Below are 20,215 nucleotides of genomic sequence, written 5' to 3'. Positions count from 1 at the left end.
CTTGATCTATTGTTAATCTTAAATCTGAGATTAATAGATCTTTAATAGTCCAAAATGTTAAAGGGATTTCGGCAATGGTGATGATATGAAGTTTGGTTACAGATCAACCCTGACCTCAGAATGCCCAAGCACACCTGAGGGGCTGAATGGCCACAACTTTTCCTAGTTTAAATGTAGGAGAAAGTGAGGGCTGCAGATGCTGGAGATCAAAGTTGAGAATGTGATGCAGGAAAAGCACAACTCGTCAGGCAGCATCAGAGGAGCAGGAGAATGGACATTTTGGGCATTCCTGATGAAGGGCTCATGCCTGAAACGTCAAATCCCCTGCTCCTCGGATGCTGCCTGACCAGCTGTGCTTTTCCAGCACCCCACTCTCAACTATTTTAAACATAGATCATTCTTCTGGTAGAAGATTGACGAGACAAGCTGTTCTGGAGTAGAGTGGTGCTGGAAAAGCACAGCAGTTCAGGCAGCATCCGAGGAGCAGGCTGTTCCACAGGAGAACGTTCATTATCAATATTCTATGGTGAAACATGCCAACTATCATCATCTGTAGCATGGTTTACACACAATACAGTGGCACAGACAAATAATCTAATGTCACCACATTTCAACACCAATACTATGGATACACAAAGAAATGTGCAGCCACATTATGGCTCTGAATGGGTATCCAATGTCTGGGCATAGGAAATTAAGCTGAATGATTACAAGAATGGTGACTGGATTTGGTTATGTTTAATTTGACTGTTTAGTGCCGTATCCAATTAGAATATGAATGCCAATATTATTACAAACCTTAAATGAACCAGGTGTCAATAATGGTCAATAACTTGTAAATACACAAAGAATACCATGGAGTAGGAGCTCACTTTCCATGTGGTACAGACTCAGTTTACAATCTCAACACTAATTGAACAAGTAAGAAGTGCCCTGCTATGATCAGAAGGAGAATATCAAAACCAGTCAATGTTCCCACTCCCTGTTGAAGCCTTGAGCTGAGGGAGTTGGTGAAGACAATCCCCACAGTTGGAGGTATTGTCTGTTTATGCCTCAAATTGTCAAGACACGAATAGTATAAAGTCTGGGACAAGGAGACACTGCTGCACTGACATTAAGGCTCAGACTTTCCCTGGCTGGTGGGAGTTGGGAGAGGAGACAGACCAAGCAGCAATCCAAAATATTCTTCCTGTATAAGAAGCACAATGTAAAGAGATCAATGTCTCAATGGGCACATTGGCTAGGTTGGGTTTTGAGGAAGCTTGCCTTCGTGCAGTCAGCATCATTGGACAATGTATCGCTTGTTTAAGTAGGTAACAGTACAACAAGTCACCAAATGAGCAGGAACTTCACGGACCAAGTCAGGTTACATCTGTGCTCAGTACATCTACTGCCTGTTTTTGTACATTGATAGTCAACTGATGGGTTTTACTTTCTCAATGAAGAGAGGAGCAGTGAGCAGGACAAACTCTTCCTTGCTTATCGATGTGACCGATTCTTTTTTCCGTAGCCTCACCGCTCTTTCCATGGCCAGCCCGAGCTGGTCTGGAGCTAACTTGGAGCCAGCATCCAGGTAGCCGGCAGAATTGGAAGAGTCTCCGATGCTAACTGCATCTTTCAAAGCTTCAAGCAGAACGTGACACACAGTCTGATCAGCTTCGTCAGAGTCAGCCACCACATCAAACAATCTGCCAGAAATCTTCACAAACTCCATGAAGATGAGGCAGGTCAATACCCCATGTCTGAAGACGCCAAAAGGAACAGCTTCGTGATCCCAACACTGCAGCTTGTGGATCAGGGAGCAGGCTGAGAGCTGGGCCCCTGCACAGATCTGTCTCAGCAGCTCAGTGTAGGTTCTACCCTTCAGGCCAGCTTTCTTCTTCTTGCCAATGGGGGAGCTCAGGATCTGGAAGGCTGAAGCTAGGTTCCTGCTGAAGGCTGGTCGGCTGTAGTGACAAAGCAGCAGCTGCCTCAAGGCTCTCGAGACCAGCTCCTACAGATAGAGAGCAAAGGAGGTTTATACTATCATCGAGTTTTACAATGTAAAAAGAGGCCCATTGGCCAATCATGTCCATGCTGGTCATCAATCACCTGTCTACTCTAATCCCATTTTCCAGCACTTAGCCCATAGCTTTGTATGCTAAGGTAGTTCAAGTAATTATCTAAATATATCTTAAATGTTCCGACAGTTCCTGCCTCTGCTGCCCTGTCAGGCAAGGTATTCCAGATACTCACCATCAGCACATTCAAACATTCTCCCTTAAATCCCCTCTAAAGCTCTAGTACTTTAACTTAAATCTGTGCCTCCTGATCTCTTTACCAAGTCTTCAAGCTCTTGTATTTATGGCTTGACTCTTAAAAACAAGTATGCATATGCCTTCTTAGCCACCTTATCCACCTGTGCTGTTGCCCTCAATAGTCCGCGTGCAAGCACACCAAGGGCCCTCTGATCCTCTTTACTCCCTAGGTTCTGCAAATCAGTACATACTCCCTTGCCTTGTTAGTCCTCCCAAAATGTGTCACCTCATAATTTTCAGGATTAATTTCACAATTTGGAATTAATTGTTCAGTAGCCCATCGATATTATCCTGTAATCTTGGGCTTTCCTCCTTGCTATTTGCCACACCTTCAAATTTTGTGACATCTGCAAACTTACTGATCAAATCTCCTATATTCATGCCTAGATCATCAATGTACACTATAAATAGCAAGGGACCCAGCACCAGTCACAAAAACAACCTTTGACCATCTCCATCTGCTATAAAGCCAATTTTGGATCCAGTTTGGTAAATTGCTCTAAATCACATGGGCTCTTACCTTCTTGATAAGTCTCTCACATGAAACCATGTCAAGAGACATCCAATGCACTACTCTCATTTAGCTAATCACCTTCTCAAAGATTCAAACCTGTCAGACCGTGAATTTCCCAAGACAAAACCATATTGACCATCCTTGATTAATAAGTGCCTCTCCAAGTGGAGATTAACTCTATCCCTCAGAATCTTTTCCAATAGCTTCCCTACTACTGATAGACTCATTAGCATGCAGTTTCCTGGTTTATCTCTACCACTCTTCTTGAATAATACTGCCTTATTAGCTGTCCTCTGTCACATCTCCACTGACCAGATAGAATGTTAATATTAATATCAAAACCTCTGAAATCTCCTCCCTTGCCTCCAACAAAAGCATGGGATACAGGGGCAACACAGTGGTTCAGTGATTAGCACCGCTGCCTCACAGCACCAGGGACCTGGATTCAATTCCACCTTCGGGCACCTGTGTGAAGTTTGCATGTTCTACCCATGTCTGTGTGGATTTCCTCCAGGTGCTCTGGTTTCTTCCCAGTCTAAAGATGTGCTGGTTAGGTGGATTGGCCATGCTAAATTACTCTGCCAAGACTTGCGTTTCCCCGGCCCCCAACGCCTCATCTTCACCGTGGACATCCAGTCCCTCTACACCTCCATCCACCATGACCAGGGCCCCCAAACCTTCCGTTTCTTCCTCTCCAGACGTACCCACCAGCACTCTTCCACTGACACTCTCATTCGTTTGGCTGAACTGGTCCTCTTAACAATTCTTAACAATTTCTCCTTCGAATCCTCCCACTTCCTCCAGATGAAAGGGGTAGCCAAGGGACCCACATGAGCCCCCGCTATGCCTGTCTCTTTGTCGGCTATGTAGAACAGTCCATCATCCAGAGTTACACTGTCACCTTTTCCCACCGCTTCCTCCCTGCATTGGCGCCACCTCGTGCTCCCACGAGGAAGTTGAGCAGTTCATCAACTTCACCAACACATTCCACCCTGACCTTAAATTTACCTGGACCATCTCTGACACCTCCCTCCCCTTCCTGGACCTCTCCATCTCCATCCACAAGGACCGACTCAACACTGACATTTTTTACAAACCCACCGACTCCCACAACTACCTGGATTACACCACTTCCCACCCTACTTCCTGCAAAAATGCTATACCGTAATCCTAATTCCGCCACCTCTGCCGTATCTGCTCCCAGGAGGACCAGTTCCACCACAGAACACACCAGATGGCCTCCTTCTCTAAAGACTGAAATTTCTCCTCCCACGAGGTTAAAGATGCTCTCCAACACATCTCATCCACATCCCGCACCTCTGCACTTGAAACTCACCCCTCCAACTGCAACAAGGTCAGAACTCCCCTGGACCTCACCTTCCACCCCACCAATCTCCGCATAAATCGCATCATCCTCCACCTACACATGGACCCCACCACCAGAGATATATTTCCCTCCACACCCCTTTCCGCAAAAACTGTTCACTCCTCGACCACTTGGCCAGATCCACCCCCCCCCAACAACCCACCCTCCCATCCTGGTACCTTCCCCTACCACTGCAGGAATTGCAAAACCTGCGCCCACACCTGCACCCTTACCTCCGTCCCCCCAAAGGAGCCTTCCACATCCATCAAAGTTTCATCTGCACTTCCACACGTCATTTATTGTATCCGTTGGTCCCGATGCAGTCTCCTCTACATCGGGGAGACTGGACGCCTTCTCGCACAGCGCTTTAGAGAACATCTCTGGGACACCTGCACCAACCAACCTAACCACCCCGTGGCTGAACATTTCAACTCCCCCTCCCACTCTGCCAAGGACATGCAAGTCCTGGGCCTCCTCCATCACCACCCGATGCCTGGACCTTTCTTCTTCCTCGGGACCCTCCAACCCCAGGGCATCAATGTGGACTTCACCAGTTTCCTCATTTCCCAACATTACCCCCTATCCAACCTTCCAGCTCAGCTCTGCCCTCATGACCTATCCCACCTGTCAATCTTCTTTCCCACCTATCCACTCCACCTTCTTCTCCGACCTATTGCCTTTACCCCCATCTCCATTCACCTAATGCACTCTCAGCTACCTTTTCCCCACTCCCACCCCCCTCCAAATTATTTCTCCACCCCGAGACTCCCAGACTCATTCCTGATAAAGGGCTCTGGCCTGAAACGTCGATTTTCCTGCTCCTTAGATGCTGCCTGGTGTGCTTTTCCAGCAACACACTCTCAACTCATGCTAAATTATTCATAGCGTTCAGGGATGTTAGGTGGGTTAGCCTAGTAAATGCAGGGTTATTGTGGTATAAAGTGGAATTTGATTAGATTAGATTAGATTACTTACAGTGTGGAAACAGGCCCTTCGGCCCAACAAGTCCACACAGCCCCGCCGAAGCGCAACCTACCCATACCCCTACATCTACCCCTTACCTAACACTACGGGCAATTTAGCATGGCCAATTCACCTGACCTTCACATCTTTGGAGTGTGGGAGGAAACCGGAGCACCCAGAGGAAACCCACACAGACACGGGGAGAATGTGCAAACTCCACACAGACAGTTGCCTGAGGTGGGAATTGAACCCGGATCTCTGGCGCTGTGAGGCAGCAGTGCTAACCACTGTGCCACCGTGGTCTGGGTGAATGCTCTTGGGAGAGTCAGTGCAGACTCAATAGACTAAATTGCCTGCTTCTGCACGACAGGATTTCTATGATTCTACTTTTTTTCTGGGCCTGGGGTTCATGAATATCGCCTCCCTCCCAATGCTAATTTGGTCAAGTTTATCATAGTTCCCCTCCCTGATTTTTCTGCCTTCTCTCCTGTGAGTAGAGATGCAAAGTACTCGTTTAAAACATAAGTGGTGTCTTCCAGCTCCACAAACAGTTTGCCATTTAGGTCCCTCTCTGTCTTCTGGAGATCCTCTGAGAAAGTATAATGAGGGCAATTGGCTCAATACATCAAGGATGGGCACCAGATCACTGCATCAAGAACCTAGGCACTTAGGTTCACAGTCATAGAAACTGTACAGCACAGAAAAAGGCCTTTTGGCCCATCATTCCTTTGCCATCAAATAATCACTTATTGTCATCCCATATTTCCAACAGTTATAGAGTCATAGTCATAGAGATGTACAGCATGGAAACTGACCCTTCGGTCCAACCCGTCCATGCTGACCAGATATCCCAACCCAATCTAGTCCCACCTGCCAGCACCCGGCCCATATCCCTCCAAACCCTTCCTATTCATATACCCATCCAAATGACTCTTAAATGTTGCAGTTGTACCAGCCTCCATCTTGGCATCGCAAGTGCACATCTAAATATTTATTAAAGGTGATGAGGTTTCTGCCTTTCACCATTACAGGCGGAGTTCCAGATTCCCACCACCTTCTGGGTGAAAACTATTTTCCTCACATTTTCTCCAACCCTCCTGCTGCTTACCTTGGATCGATTCCCCGCTCACTGCCTCTTGGGGGGGGGGGGTGTATTGTTTATCCCCCTCTCTCCCCTGTCAATGCCCTCAGACCCCCCCCCCAAATGTAAACCGCCCCCACCCCCCACCACCCCCACCACCCCCACCCCCCACCGGCGGTGAAGGGCCTGGGGCCTGGGGCTCGGCTGCTCCCACCGCCCGGTACCTGCTGCTGTTTCGGGGCGGGTTTCTCGGTCGCTCCCTCCGAGGCCGCCGACAGGTTCCCGAAGTATTCGCTCAGGAAACAGACGGGATCCTCGGGCCTGTTCTCCAGGACCTTGAGCAGCGCCTCCCGGAGCGTGGATGTGAGAGCGGCCGGGACGGGAGGCCTCGAATGCGGCCCCGAACGACCGGAAACCGCGGCCGCTGCCATCTTGGTCCCAGGTTCACCAGGAAAGGCGCCCCCCCCGGAAACTGGGAGCGGGCCTTTCGTTCCGGAACCGTCGTTATTGGAGCTTTCGTTCCGGTCTTCACAACCTTCAACAAATATCCTCTGAGAAAATAAACAACTTACATTTAGATAGAACCTAACACAAGGTAATATGTTCCAAACTGTTTCTGAGGCGCGTAATCGAACACAGTTGGAATCCTAGCCAGGTTAACGATCCAATGTAGTAAAATAGAGTTATATTTGTGATCTTATAAATGTGAAGAGTTACACTCCTGCTCTAAAATCAAGATTTAAATTCCTGTCACAACAGCCGGTGAATTTAAACAAATTGGATTTTTTTTAAATCGTATTAATTTCATTGACGGTAATGACGAAATTACCGGTTTGTTTTAGAAAATATCTTCCTGGTCTTTATCGTCCTTACCCAGTCTGGGCCTATATGTGACCTCAAACCCACTGCAAAGTGGTCAAGTCCTCATTGTTCCCTAAGCAAGACATTTCAACGTTATATTCAAGGCTGAGGCTTACCACCAGCTGTGGAAGGGCAGTGAGGCAATGAGCAACCCACAGTGGCCTCACCAGCATTGTCAATGTAAACAAATAAAAAATATGACATTGACCAAAGCAATAGATTTAAGGATGTCCTTAAAGGAGGGCAACAAGGTAAAGAGGATTTGGTTGGAAAATTTCAGAGTTTCGGAATGAGCATGGCCACAAATGGTGGAGCTATTAAGATTGGGGATGGCCAGGGGATCAGAACTGAAGAGCATTGAGATCTTGAGGAGTAGGGAAGGAGAAGAGATAGGAAGGGCTAAGGTCAAGGAAAGATTTTCAAGTCAAAATGAGAATTGTGGAATTGCCAGATCGGGAGCCATTGTAGGTTAGCAAACATTTGGATTGATTACTAAGTAGGACTTAGTGTCAGGTTGTGGCATGTGCAATGGAAGTTTGAAATGGTCTCAAGTTTAACAAGGGTAAACGGTAGGACAGTAGCCAAGTTTATATTGGAAGAGTCATATCCTGAGGTTTAAAAAGAGGCATGAGTGAGGGTTTCTACAGCACATAGGAGGTAAGTTTGTAAATGACACCAAAATTGGAGGTGTAGTAGATAGCGAAGAAGGTTACTTCAGAGTACAGCAGGACCTTGATCAGAGTGGCAGATGGATATTGCCAGGGTGGAGGGTTTGAGTATAGGGAGAAGCTGAGGCTACTTTCCCTAGAGCGTCAGAGGGTGCGAGGTGACCTTATAGAAGTTTATAAAATCATGAAGGGCATGGATAGGGTAATAGACAAGGACTTTTCCCCAGGATGAGAAAGCCCAAAACTGGTAGGCATCGATTTAAGCTAAGATGGGAAAGATTTAAAAGGGGCCTAAGGGGCAATCTTTCCACACATAGGCTGGTGCATATATGGAATGAAATGGTGGAGGATATGGCCTAGTGGTATTTTTGCTGGACTCAACTCACATCCAGGTAATGTTCCGGGAACCTGGGTTTGAATCCTGCCACAGCAGATGGTAGGATCTGAATTCAATAAATATCTGGAATCAAGCGTCTGTGATGGCCAGGGAACCATTGTTAGGAAAACCCATCTGGTTCATTAATGTCTATTAGGGAAGGAAACTGCTGTCCTTACCTGGTCTGGTCAACATGTGACTCCAGCTGCACAGCAATGTGATTGACTCTTAACTGCTCACTGGGATGGGCAATAAATGCTGGTTATCCAGTGACACCCTCATCACATCAGTGAGTTAAAAAAAAAGGCGAGTTCAATTACAACATTTAAAAGATATAAGAAAGATTTAGAGGGATATGGGCCAAATGCTGGCAAATGAGACAAGATTAGGTTAGAATATCTGGTCAGTATGGATCGAAGGGTCTGTTGCTATGCTGTCGTTTCGTGATTATGATTTCCTGTGTTGACAGCATTAACTGACTGTCAGATGCCAATAAATTAGTTAAACATCACTGGATTCTTTCTTCTGTCAGGGTTCTGCCAAGTGTCTGGGAGCTCAACAGTCTCACACTGTCGTTACTTGATTGGTTCAATAATGGTTTCCTGAAGAAGGGCTCATGCCCGAAACGTTGATTCTCCTGCTCCTTGGATGCTGCCTGACCTGCTGCGCTTTTCCAGCAACACATTTTCCAGCTCAGTAATGGTTTGTTCCTGGAATGGTTGTTTTTAGGAGGTTGTCAATTTCCTTTGGCTCTTCTGATGAAGTTGGGGTCAAGACATGCATGCTGGCTCAAAGTGAAGGCAATCTTTTCTACCTCCTTACGTGCATTGTGTTGCAGTATAACATGGAGCATTCCTATACTTTTAACAGTTATCCCACCTGCATCATTTAGTCTCCTTTCTGGAAATAGCAACGTCTGCTTCTTCAGCAATGGTAACTGGTCTGACAGAACAGTAACACTCGCTCCATATCTTTGGGCCAGCATAATTACCAGCACCTTAAGGATTTGGTACATGTCTACCTGCTCCCTCTGAAATCAAGAGTAGGAGTCCTCCTGTTTTCCCACAGGCTGGTTATCCAATATATACAAGTTCCAATATTATTGTGTGTGAAAAACAGATCCCTGCAGATAATCCTCAGGAGTCATGGGAGTAGGGGAAGGGGAGGGGTGCTGGGTTAGGACCCAGCAGTGCCTTTTGGGAATGTGTCCATTCCTGGGGATGGTGGGTGCTGCTGCTGACCCTCTCCCTTTGTAGGGAGATGGGGCTTTGGAGAGGGAGGGTTTGAATGAAAACATTTTGCGGTCACTCCTTGACTCAGAAGTTCAGACTGAACAGAGCTTCTAAGGTGAAGCCTCTCTGAAGCTACACAGGGTCCCACTCTCAAACCCCATTCCATGGATAGCCTTGCAATTCCAGCATGAACAGAACATTCCGAACAGACTGGCAGGCTTTGGGATGACACAAACAGAGCAGCAGCCTGTGGCTGATTGTGGGGAGGGAAAAGCTGGGGAGCACAGAGGCAGGGGAAGGCCAGGGAGTTGATGAACAAAATCATCCCTCCTTTGCTATGTTACAGTTCCAAATAAACCAGATGTTTAATCTCCTGGGCAGAGGCGGCAGGTCCAACCGGCTTTATTCACCACAAAAAGCAGTAAGACCAAAACAAAATCTATCCCAACCATCACTTTTATTTCAAAGATTGAGAAAAGAACTTTAATCACAAAATCAAAAATCAACAAATTTCACCAGCAGCAATACAGTGAGAGGAAGAGACAGAAAAAGGGAGATGGGGGGATGTGGTGGAGAGAGAGAGAGAGAGAGCGAGAGAGAGAGAGAGAAGGGAGTTGAAGAGAAAGAGAGGAGGGGCTGAGGGAGTCAGAGAGAGGGAGAGAGAGAGAGACCCCTCACCACTATCTGTTCCCCTGGGCTCCAGGTTAGTTTTGCTGAAATGTTTGTGGATTGAGTTTTAGAGGCTGTAGACAGTAAAGCCCAGACAGAATCTCGATTTTTCTGACAGCATCTCAGAAATACAATGTCAGTTGAATCTTTCCCTGGCACTCACCTCACAGCCCTACTCACTCAGATTGTGGGTTCAGTTGTCCTCTCCCCTAAGAATTTTATATTTACATATAACACAGGGACCATTGGGCTGTACAATACCAGTCAGGAGTGAGCTATCCCTTTACCCACTGTGTGCATGGGAGTTGCCATTGAGCTACACACACAGGGCAGTAGAGTCCAACAGTTCCCTCATACAGTCCATTCTTTGTCATCACAACATGTCTTGCACGTATCCTCTCATAGTAACAATTAGTTTTCAAGTTCAGTTGAATCCTGTTTCTGAAGTGCTGCCATTTTGGTGATTTCTCTGACTGCGACAAGCAAAACGCTCAGTAAAGCAGCTGGAGTGGACAGAGAGCTGGCTGTAAGAGTCAGGAATTTCAATCACTTCCCCAAACACCACGACTCCAATCTGAAACTGAAGTAATACATCTGCTCATAAATATCCATTCCTGATCGTAAACCTCTGGATATCTTTGGAATTCAGTAACATGTTCAAATCATATCAGCCACTGCCTAGGAGCAGGAGAAACACAAAGTTTATTAAAGCTGGCTTGAATTGTAACAATAATAAATTTTGATAGTGTTATAAAAATGTATCTAAAGTTATTAATTTATAATATAATCAGCTGGACACAGAACACATTGCAACATTTTTGCTGTTGCATTTGCAAAGAACAAGCTGATGGAATGAAGATACCAAGTTTGCAACATTTTCAGAGAAAGGATCATTTGACTCCTTGTGGATGGAAAGCTGCCGTAGACAGTACCCAGGCAGGATGTGTCACAGCACAACTGCTCTCTCCAAGACCACAAGAAATTACAGAGAATTGTGAACACAGCCCAGTCTATCACACAAACCAGCCTCCCATCCAATAACCCCATCTCCCCTTCCCACTGCCTCGGGGAAGCAGCCAATATCATCACAGACTCCTCCCACCCTGGTTATACTCTCTTACAGCCTCTTCCTTTGGACAGAAGATACAAAAGTTAGAAAACACACACCAACAGAATCAAGAACAGTTCTCCGCTATTACCAGACTTTATAAATACACCTCTCATATTAAGTTGATCTTTCTCTGCACCTTCTCTGTAGCTGTAACACTTTACTCTGCATTTTGTTCTATTACCCTGATACACTAATGGAAGCTTTGATTTGTCTACTGAGCACACAAAACAATACTTTTCACTGTATACGAGTGACAATATTAAATCAAATCAAACCAAATATTGGCTTTGAACATCGGTGAAACAGCCTTTTCCTACTCTTGTTTTATATTTTACCTGAGATGCCTCACATCAAAGTGAGAGAGTTGAAAACCCAATTATCGTGGTTGCAACAAGGTCTACCAGGTGAACCTCATAGATAGCAGTTCCCTGATTGGGTCTGTTAATCTGCTGCAATCAGGGAGCCCTGATTGACAGATAAAAACAGGAGTTTTGAGAAGATTTGTAGCTCAGGTTGAGTTTCTGGGTGAAGGTTTGCTCGCTGAGCTGGAGGGTTCATGTTCAGATGTTTCATCATTTTACTAGGTAACATCTTCAGTGGGCCTCCAGATGAAGCACTGCTGATGTTTCCTGCTTTCTATTTATATGTTTGGGTTTCCTTGGGTTGGTGATGTCATTTCCTGTGGTGGTGTCATTTCCTGTTCTTTTTATCAAGGGTGGGAAATGGGGCCCAAGTCAATGTGTTTGTTGATAGAGTTCCGATTGGAATGCCATGCTTCTAGGAATTCTTGTCTGTCTCTGTTTGGCTTGTCCTGGGATGGTTGTGTTGTCCCAGTCGAAGTAGCATCCTTCCTTACCTTTATGTAAGGATACTAGTGAGAGAGGATCATGTTGTTTTGTGGCTTGTTGATGATGGCACAAAATGTCTGAAAATGAACAGCTCAGAGAGCAAACCTACATCCAAGAACAGGAGTGTCAGAGGTTCTGTACACTCGAGAGCTGACTCTAAGGAAGCTGGCCCAGTGTTAAGGACTTGACATGTGTAAACAAAGGGTGATGTATGTGCATTTGGAAAAGCATGGGCTAAGTCAGCATGGCTTAGTGTGGGTTAGGTCGTGCCTCACGAACTTGATTGAACTTTTTGAGGTGACAAAAGTGACTGATAACGGTGGGGATGTTGTTTAGATGGATTTTAGTTCGGCTTTTGACGTTTTCCCTCATGGTAGCCTCATCGAGAAGATTAAGATGCATGAGATCCATGGTGACTTGGCCACTTAGATTCAGAATTGACTTGCCCATATAAGGCAGAGGATAGTGGTCGAAGGGTGTTTGCCAGGCTGGAGGTCTGTAACCAATAGTGTCCCGCAGGGATCCATGCCGGGACCTCTGCTGTTTGTCATATTTCTGATTTTAGATGAAACGTTAGATAGTTGGGTTCATAAGTTTACAGTCAATACAAAGGGGACAGGAATTGTGGGTAGTGTAGGAGGTTGTCAAAGGATGTAGCAGCATGTAAATCAGTTACAGATATGGATGGAGAAATGACAGATGGAATTTAATCCAGGTAAATGTGAGGTGCTGCACTTGGGAGATCAAATGTTAAGGAAAAATATACAGTTAATGGTGGAACTCTGAACAGCATTGATGAACCCCAAAACACCTCTTCCAAGTCCATAGATCCCTGAAAGTGGCCACACACGTAGATGGTTGGTAAAGAAGCTATATGGCATGTTTGCCTGTATTTGTTGGGCAATTGAGTATAAGAGTCAGGATGTCATGTTGCAGCTTTATAAGACTTTAGTTAGATCAGAAAGTATTGTGTTGAATTCTTATCGCCACATTACAGGAAGGATGTGGAGGCTTTCGAGAGGCTGCAGAAGAGGTTTACCAGGATGCTGCCTGAATGAGAGGGTATGGGCTATAAGGAGAGACTCGAAAAACTCATGTTTTTTCTGGAGTGGCAGAGGCTGAGGGGAGATTTGATAGAAATCTACAAAGTTGTGAGATTCATAGCTAGGTTTGAGGGTCAGAATCTTTTCCCCAGAGTTGAAATGCCTAATACAAGGGAGCATGCACTTAAGGTGAAAGGGGAAAAGTTCAAAGGAGATGTGAGGGGAAGTTACCTTTTTAAAATAGTGTAGGTACTGCTGAGGTGGTGTGGAGGCAGATATGATAAAGAGATTTAAGGGAGTTTTAGACAAGCGCATGAATATGCGAGGCATGGAGAGATATGGACCAAGAGCAGGTAGAAGGGTTTAGTTTAATTTGGCGTCATGTTCGGCACAACATCGTAGGCCGAAGGGCCTGTTTCTGTGCTGCACTGTTCCATGTTCTAAACACTGCCCTGGCTAGTGATGCCAACGTCTCTTGAAGGGACTTCTTAAAAATTGGCCATTTTTGTAATTGAATCACATTTACACTTACAGTACAGATGGAGGAATAGTGACAGCGTGTTCCTCCCTTCATCGTCATAACTATTTTTGTTAAAGAACCTGGCTGACTGGTGTCTGATACTAGCATACTAACTGCATGGCCTAACCAAAGTCTTCTAAAGCTACAACTTGACATTCTGACTGTTGCACTCCATTCCCCACCAATACGGGCAAACATGCCATACTATATCATCCTCAGCAATAGCTCTTCCCTTTATACATTCAAACTGAGAGACCAGGCAAGGAATGAGTCAGGGAAAGGAGCCAGTTCTTCTCCTAAATAAAATTGTATCAAACATTTGAGAGCTTACAAGCAGCAAAGAACCACAGACAAACGAGTGTAATTGGAAATGGGGACATAGTTTTAGAAACACCAATACAGCTTTGTGTACTGGAGTAATATTTATTATCCAAATGGTCCTGTGTGAGGTTAGGACGTTTTTACAGGTGAATGTAATAAATTGGAACAGTTTTAAAAATATTGGCTGGACCGGGCGCTTGTGGCACAATGGTAGTGTTCCTACCCCTGAACTGGGAGAACTGGGTTCAAGTCCATCTGCTCCAGAGATGTGCAATACCATCTCTGAACTGGTTCCATAGAAAATATCTAAAGGCATTGCCCTGAAGGATTCTTGAGGTGCAGTGTAATTAAGCAGAGTCTACATGATTTTAGCAAAGGGAAATCATGTTTAGCTAGTTTATTGGAGCTCTTTCAAGAAGTAAGTTGTGCTGTAGATACAGGGGAGAACAGTGGAGGTACTGTGTTTAGATTTTTGATAGGCATTTGATAAGGTGCTGCAAAGGTTTTTGTGAATAATAAAAGCTCATGGCATGGAGTAAGATATTGCAATGAATATGATGATTGGCTGGTAACAGCAAGTAGAAAGTCAGAATAAATGGACATTTTTTAGGCTGGCAGGATGTCATGAGTGATGTGCCAAAGGGGTCAGTTCTGGGGCCTCAACTCTTCACAATTTATAGAAATTATCTGTGAGAAGGGACTGAAGGTATCGGAGCTACATTTGCTGATGACACAAAAATAGGTAAGAAACAAACTTAGGAAGAGAGCATAAGGATCTTACAAAGGGATGTAGATTGTTTTATAAAATGACAGCAAAGATCTAGCAATGTGAGAAATTGTCCATTTTGGTGGAATTAAATTCAAAGCAGCATATTATCTAAATGGTGAGAGGTTGGAGAGCTCTGAGATGCAGTGTGATCTGGGGATTCTAGTGCATGAATCACAAGGTTAGTACTCATGTACAGCAAGTAATGAGGAAAGCTAATCGAATGTCATGTTTTATTGCGAGGGGAATGAAATGCAAGAGTAGGGAGGTAATAAATCAGTTATAGAGGTTACTCGTGAGACAGCAACTGGGATAGTGTATACCAACACGGGTCACTGTACTTACAGAATGATGTTGGTACTTCAAAAGGAGTTCAGAGCAGATGTATTAGACTAATACCTTGATTAAGCGGATTGCCTTGAGAGGAAGGGCTGGACAGGCTAAGCCTGTATACTTTGGAATTTAGAAGATTCAAAAGTGATTTAATCAAAACAAAAGATCCTGAGGGGGTTTGACCAGGTGGATGCCAGAGTGGAGGCAGGAATGTAGAGTGGAGGTTAAAATCATTTAACCTCAATTTATTGACTCATGGAGCAGACACAAAAGGTTGAGTGAGGTAAAAACAATGACTGCAGATGCTGGAAACCAGATTCTGGATTAGTGGTGCTGGAAGAGCACAGCAGTTCAGGCAGCATCCAAGGAGCAGTAAAAGCCCAGGGCCTTTGCCCAAAACGTCAATTTCAAAGTTCCTTGGATGCTGCCTGAGCTGCTGTGCTCTTCCAGCCCCACTAATCCACAAAAGGTTGAGTGGCCTACTCCTGTTCCATGTTCCCATGGTAATGTCCCTATATCTAGGCCAGGAGACCTGTGCACAAGTCCCACATGTTCCAGAGGTGTGTCCTAACATCTGAGTGGTTGATTAAAAAATGTCAAAGCATTATCCAAGGTTGCAATGAAAATATCAGCTTTTTCCATCAATGGTAGAATTTTAGATACAAAGCTGAGAAAGAAACTAGTGGCCAACAATCTCAGCATTGAACTGGGAGAGACAGAGAGCAGGGTTAAACCAGATCCCTGGCAACGTTTCAGTGGGAAAAGAGAGGAAAAGGAAAAGAGCATTTGAGGGAGGAATTACAGGAGAACTAAGATAACAAAATCTCAATTGAAACATTTTGAATGAAGAAGGGATGATCCTCCAAAACCAGTGAAGCCACTGCTAGGGAGAAAACTGCCCCAACTTGAGGATAAGTCAAGGTATTTACACTGACCTTGGCAACCTCAAAAATTGAGAACAGGGGATTGAGAGACATTTTTCACTTAATTTGAGAAGATTACAAAGCAAATTAAACGGCCCCCCAGAAGCTGCAAATGCAAATCAGGTTCACATGCAAAGCCCGTGAGGTTTAAGCCGTGCTTCGAGACTTGTGCAGATTGAGATAGCTTTAAACAACATGATCCTCAGCCCTTATGAGCTAATGTCAGAAGCTCATGGGCACAAATGTTTCAATCCCCAATAACATTCTGAGGATGACTTAGAGCTTGAGGGGGTCCGGTATCCTGCCAATTCTTGATAAATGCGGGCACTTAAAGAGGCTGTCTTTGAAAGCAAATAATTTAAAAAATCTCGCCCTACCCTTATAAAGGACACACGTAGAGAACATGTACCAGCAGCTGAGGTAGTTGATGATTACAATCTTGTCCATATGCCCCTACTCCAAGAGAAACCCAATTTGTGTGTCTCACACACACCAACACCCACATTCCCATATGCCTGAGAAGGATAGAATGAAGGAAAATGAAAGGAAGGCAACAGCTGGGATAAGAAAAGAAAGCTGGAGTGCAAGAACATCCCTTAAATCGGGCCAAGGATGAAGGTCCTGTGGGTTGGAGTGGTGCCCAAAGGTCCACGGACTTGCACAACATCACAATCGAACCTCTTTGCATTGACTGTTGGAAACAGAACAGTAAACCAGTGGAAATCTTAGGAAACGCTTCGGGAAAGGCTGTATCAGAATTGGAAGTCAATGTTATGACAATAGTGATGGAAAAACTGAAATTTATTCCCTCATGACATACCAGAATGGAATGCAGCTTAGGTTAATCAAGGGAATTCTTCCTTGAATACAGAGTCTTTAGTAAAGCCTTTGATAAGGTTCTGCATGGTAGACTAATTGGTAAAGTTAGATCATATGGAATTCAGGGTGAGCTCACTATTGGGTTAAAAAGTTGGCTTTACAGTAGGAGATAAAGGGTGGTGGTGGAGAGCTGTTTTTCACACTGGATGCCTGTGACCAGTGGTGTTCCACAGCAATCAGGACTGGGTCGGCTTTTGTTTGTCATTTATATAAACAATTTGATGAGAATACACGAGACTTGGTTATAAAGTTTACAGATAACACCAAAATTGGTAATTCAGTGGACAGTGAAGAAGGTCATCTCAGATTACAAAGAGATCTTGATCAATTGGGTCAATGGGCAGTGGCAGATGGAGTTAAATTTGGATAAATGCAATGTATTGCATTTTGGTAAAACAAACAAAGGACAGACTTATACAACGATTGGTAGGGCCTTTGGTAATGTTGTAGAACAGAGACATCTAGGGATTCAGATACACAAATTTGAAAGAATTGTGTAACAGGTAGACAAGGAGGTTAAGGCGATGTTTAGCATACTTGCCGTCATTGCTCAGACCTTTGAGTATAAAAGTTGGGATGTCATATTGAGGTTGTACAGGACTTTGGTGAGGCCTGTTCTGGATTTGTGTGCGCAGTTCTGGTGACCCTACTCTAGGAAGATTATTATTAAATTGGAGAGGGTTTACCAGGATGTCACTAGGAATGGAGGGTTTGAGTTATAGGCTGAGACCTTTTTCTCATTGGAGCATAGGAGATTGAGGGGTCACCTTATAATGGTTTATAAAATCATGAGGGGCATAGATAAGGTGAATAGCAAGTGTCTCTTCCCTAAGGTGGGGAAGTTTAAAACTAGGGGTCATATTTTTAAGGTGACAGGAGAAAGAGTTTAAAAAAGACATGAGGGGCAACTTTCTTTTATATACAACGTTTGTGGAATAAACCTGCAGAGGAAATGGTGGATGCGTACTGTTACAATGTTTAAAAGACATTTGGACAAGTACATGAATAGGGAATGTTTGGAGGGATATGGGCCAAGTGCAGGCAGGTGGGACGAGTTTAGTTTGGGATTATAATCGGCATGGATTGGTTGGACCAAAGGGCCTGTTTCTGTGCTGCATGGCTCGGAGTCAGGGTAGTGGAGATTACAGAGGCTTTATTTCCAAGGGGGATATATTTCATTACTCCTCAAAGAAAACAAGTATTGATTTAATATTTCAAGGGATACTGGGGCACTTACAAAGTGAGTTAGTGAGCAGGGATGTTGTTGTGGCAATTGTCCCTCATTAACTGGTGAAGGAGTTGATTTTCTATTTGGTAACTATTTGATCTGTATAGGCCAGTAACATGGCGATGACTGTGTTACAGCATTTGCTTGATCCTGATGTTGCTAAACTCCCCACAATTACTGCTGTGGCCAAATACAGGCTTGTTGCTGAGAATGAGCAGTTAATTAATGTGGAGAATCAACTTCCACGTGCAAAGGGTGACTTTACTAAAGAAATAAATTGTGAGCTGGTGATAACAGTTGAACATCAGACACAGGATGTAAAACATCTAAATGATAAACTTGTAGAAATACGTTCTTTAAAAGGTCAGTCTTAAATCAAAAATTGATGAACTTGGTTGTGAAAAGAGCAATTAATACTGTGAACTCAGAACATAAAAAACAAATCAGATATTAGATTAGATTAGATTAGATTACTTACAGTGTGGAAACAGGCCCTTCGGCCCAACAAGTCCACACCGCCCCGCCGAAGCGCAACCCACCCATACCCCTACATCTACCCCTTACCTAACACTACGGGCAATTTAGCATGGCCAATTCACCTAACCTGCACATCTTTGGACTGTGGGAGGAAACCGGAGCACCCGGAGGAAACCCACGCAGACACGGGGAGAATGTGCAAACTCCACACAGTCAGTCGCCTGAGGCGGGAATTGAACCCGGGTCTCTGGCGCTGTGAGGCAGCAGTGCTAACCACTGTGCCACCGTGCCACCCCCATATGTAATGCAGAAGCAAAGATTCAGACTTTAAAAGTGGTAGGAATTCACGCAAGTGATTGGTTGATAGAAGACTCAGAAGGATATGGTTTGGGAAGTGTGTGGGAGAGTAAAGTGTTGGAAAGGAAAGTAGAAGTCCAGCATGAGGAAACAGTGGAAATGAATTAAATAAGACACATTTGCAACGGGATCAGGAGCAAATGAAAAATCTCAAATGTTCAGAGATCAAATCCACTATAGAAATCAAATCCACAAAAATAGAAATTGCTGGCAAAACTTAGCAGGTCTGGCTGCATCTGCGGAGAGAAGACAAACAGTTAATGTTTCAAATCCAGTGACCCTTCAGAAGATGAGTCAGACCTCCTGACTTTCTCCAGCAATTTGTTTGTTTCACATCTTCAGTATTTGCATCGTTTTGTTTTAGGAATATGCCTTTTATGTAAATATAAAAAGACTTTTCAATAACATTCTTGAAACTGCCAATAGTTTACAGAATTTAAAGGAAAAGCAGAAGACGACACCTGGTACTGAGTTATGTTAGTCTGTGATGTTCAAATCCAGATAACCCTATTCGTTAGACTGTAAGGCCAACACGTATTTTATTCAACACAAACTAGAAAATAGAAGTTTGAACTGCTGTGTTCAGAGAATGAACGAGTTTTGTATACAACTCAAAGTGGAACTGTGCAGTCACCAATTGGTTACAATGTGATTTGTTTTGAGAAATGGCTTTCATACTTTTGGAGACAAACTGGCACCAGGTGTCTGTGTGTTGGAAACAAAAACTGCCCAGCAACAACTCTTGGGTTAGTTCTTAGTAGCCGTTTATCACAAAACTGAGGTGAGCACACAATTTGGATTCAGACCTTCGAAAGCCTGTAAGCCAAGCCAGATTCTCACCCCACTGCCCTCAGAAGAAGAAAATGAGCACTAAACAAAACGTTGCAAAGAGAAAACATTCTAAACTCAAGCCAAGATTTACATCCACCTAATCAGCTACACATGGAGGACTGCCATCATAAACAACAGCAACATCATAGCTATCTGGGTATCCTGGTGCATGAATTGCAAAAAATTAACATGCAGCTACAGCAAATAATTAGGAAAGCTAACAGAATGGTATCATTTATTGAGTACAGAAGTAGGGAGGTTATATTACTTACACAGAGCACTGGTGTGTCCACAGTACTGTGTGGAGTATTGGTCACCTTATTTAAGGAAGGATATAAATGCATTGGAGGCATTTAGAAAAGGTTTAATCAGATTAATGTCTGGAATGGGTGGGTTGTCTCAGGAGGAAAGGAAAAGCTGACAATGCAGGCGAACACTCCAGTGCAGTACTGAGAGAGTACGACATTGTCAGAGGTGTGTCTTGTGACTAAGACAGTAAACCCAGGTCCTGTTTGCCCTCTGGTGGATATAAAACAAAAATCACATGGCCA

General features: G+C 44.3%; 2 protein-coding genes across 5 annotated transcripts in view; both read right to left on the bottom strand.

Annotated features, from left to right (window-relative positions):
• Positions 1 to 723: 723 nt before the first annotated feature.
• Positions 724 to 6,652, bottom strand: tpgs1 (tubulin polyglutamylase complex subunit 1). Its single transcript, XM_072594476.1, has 2 exons — positions 6,446 to 6,652; positions 724 to 1,993 (listed from the first exon to the last, which is right to left on the bottom strand). Exons 1-2 carry the CDS (start codon positions 6,650 to 6,652, stop codon positions 1,415 to 1,417), a joined length of 786 nt encoding a protein of 261 aa, XP_072450577.1. The 3' UTR covers positions 724 to 1,414.
• Positions 6,653 to 9,800: 3,148 nt separating this feature from the next.
• The window catches only part of shc2 (SHC (Src homology 2 domain containing) transforming protein 2), a 32,080-nt gene continuing 21,665 nt past the window's right edge, over positions 9,801 to 20,215 (bottom strand). For 2 of the 4 annotated variants that reach the window (XR_011964045.1, XM_072594473.1), the window contains one exon: positions 9,801 to 10,705. The gene's annotated coding sequence lies outside the window, so the exon portion shown is untranslated. The remainder of the gene's footprint in view (positions 10,706 to 20,215) is intronic. The other 2 variants (XR_011964046.1, XM_072594474.1) reach the window with 1 other exon arrangement.

The sequence above is a fragment of the Chiloscyllium punctatum genome, chromosome 24 (assembly GCF_047496795.1).
Source record: "Chiloscyllium punctatum isolate Juve2018m chromosome 24, sChiPun1.3, whole genome shotgun sequence".
Lineage (NCBI taxonomy): Eukaryota > Metazoa > Chordata > Chondrichthyes > Orectolobiformes > Hemiscylliidae > Chiloscyllium > Chiloscyllium punctatum.
Note: the sequence above shows the minus strand (reverse complement) of the source record. Positions and strands in the feature narration are given on the sequence as shown.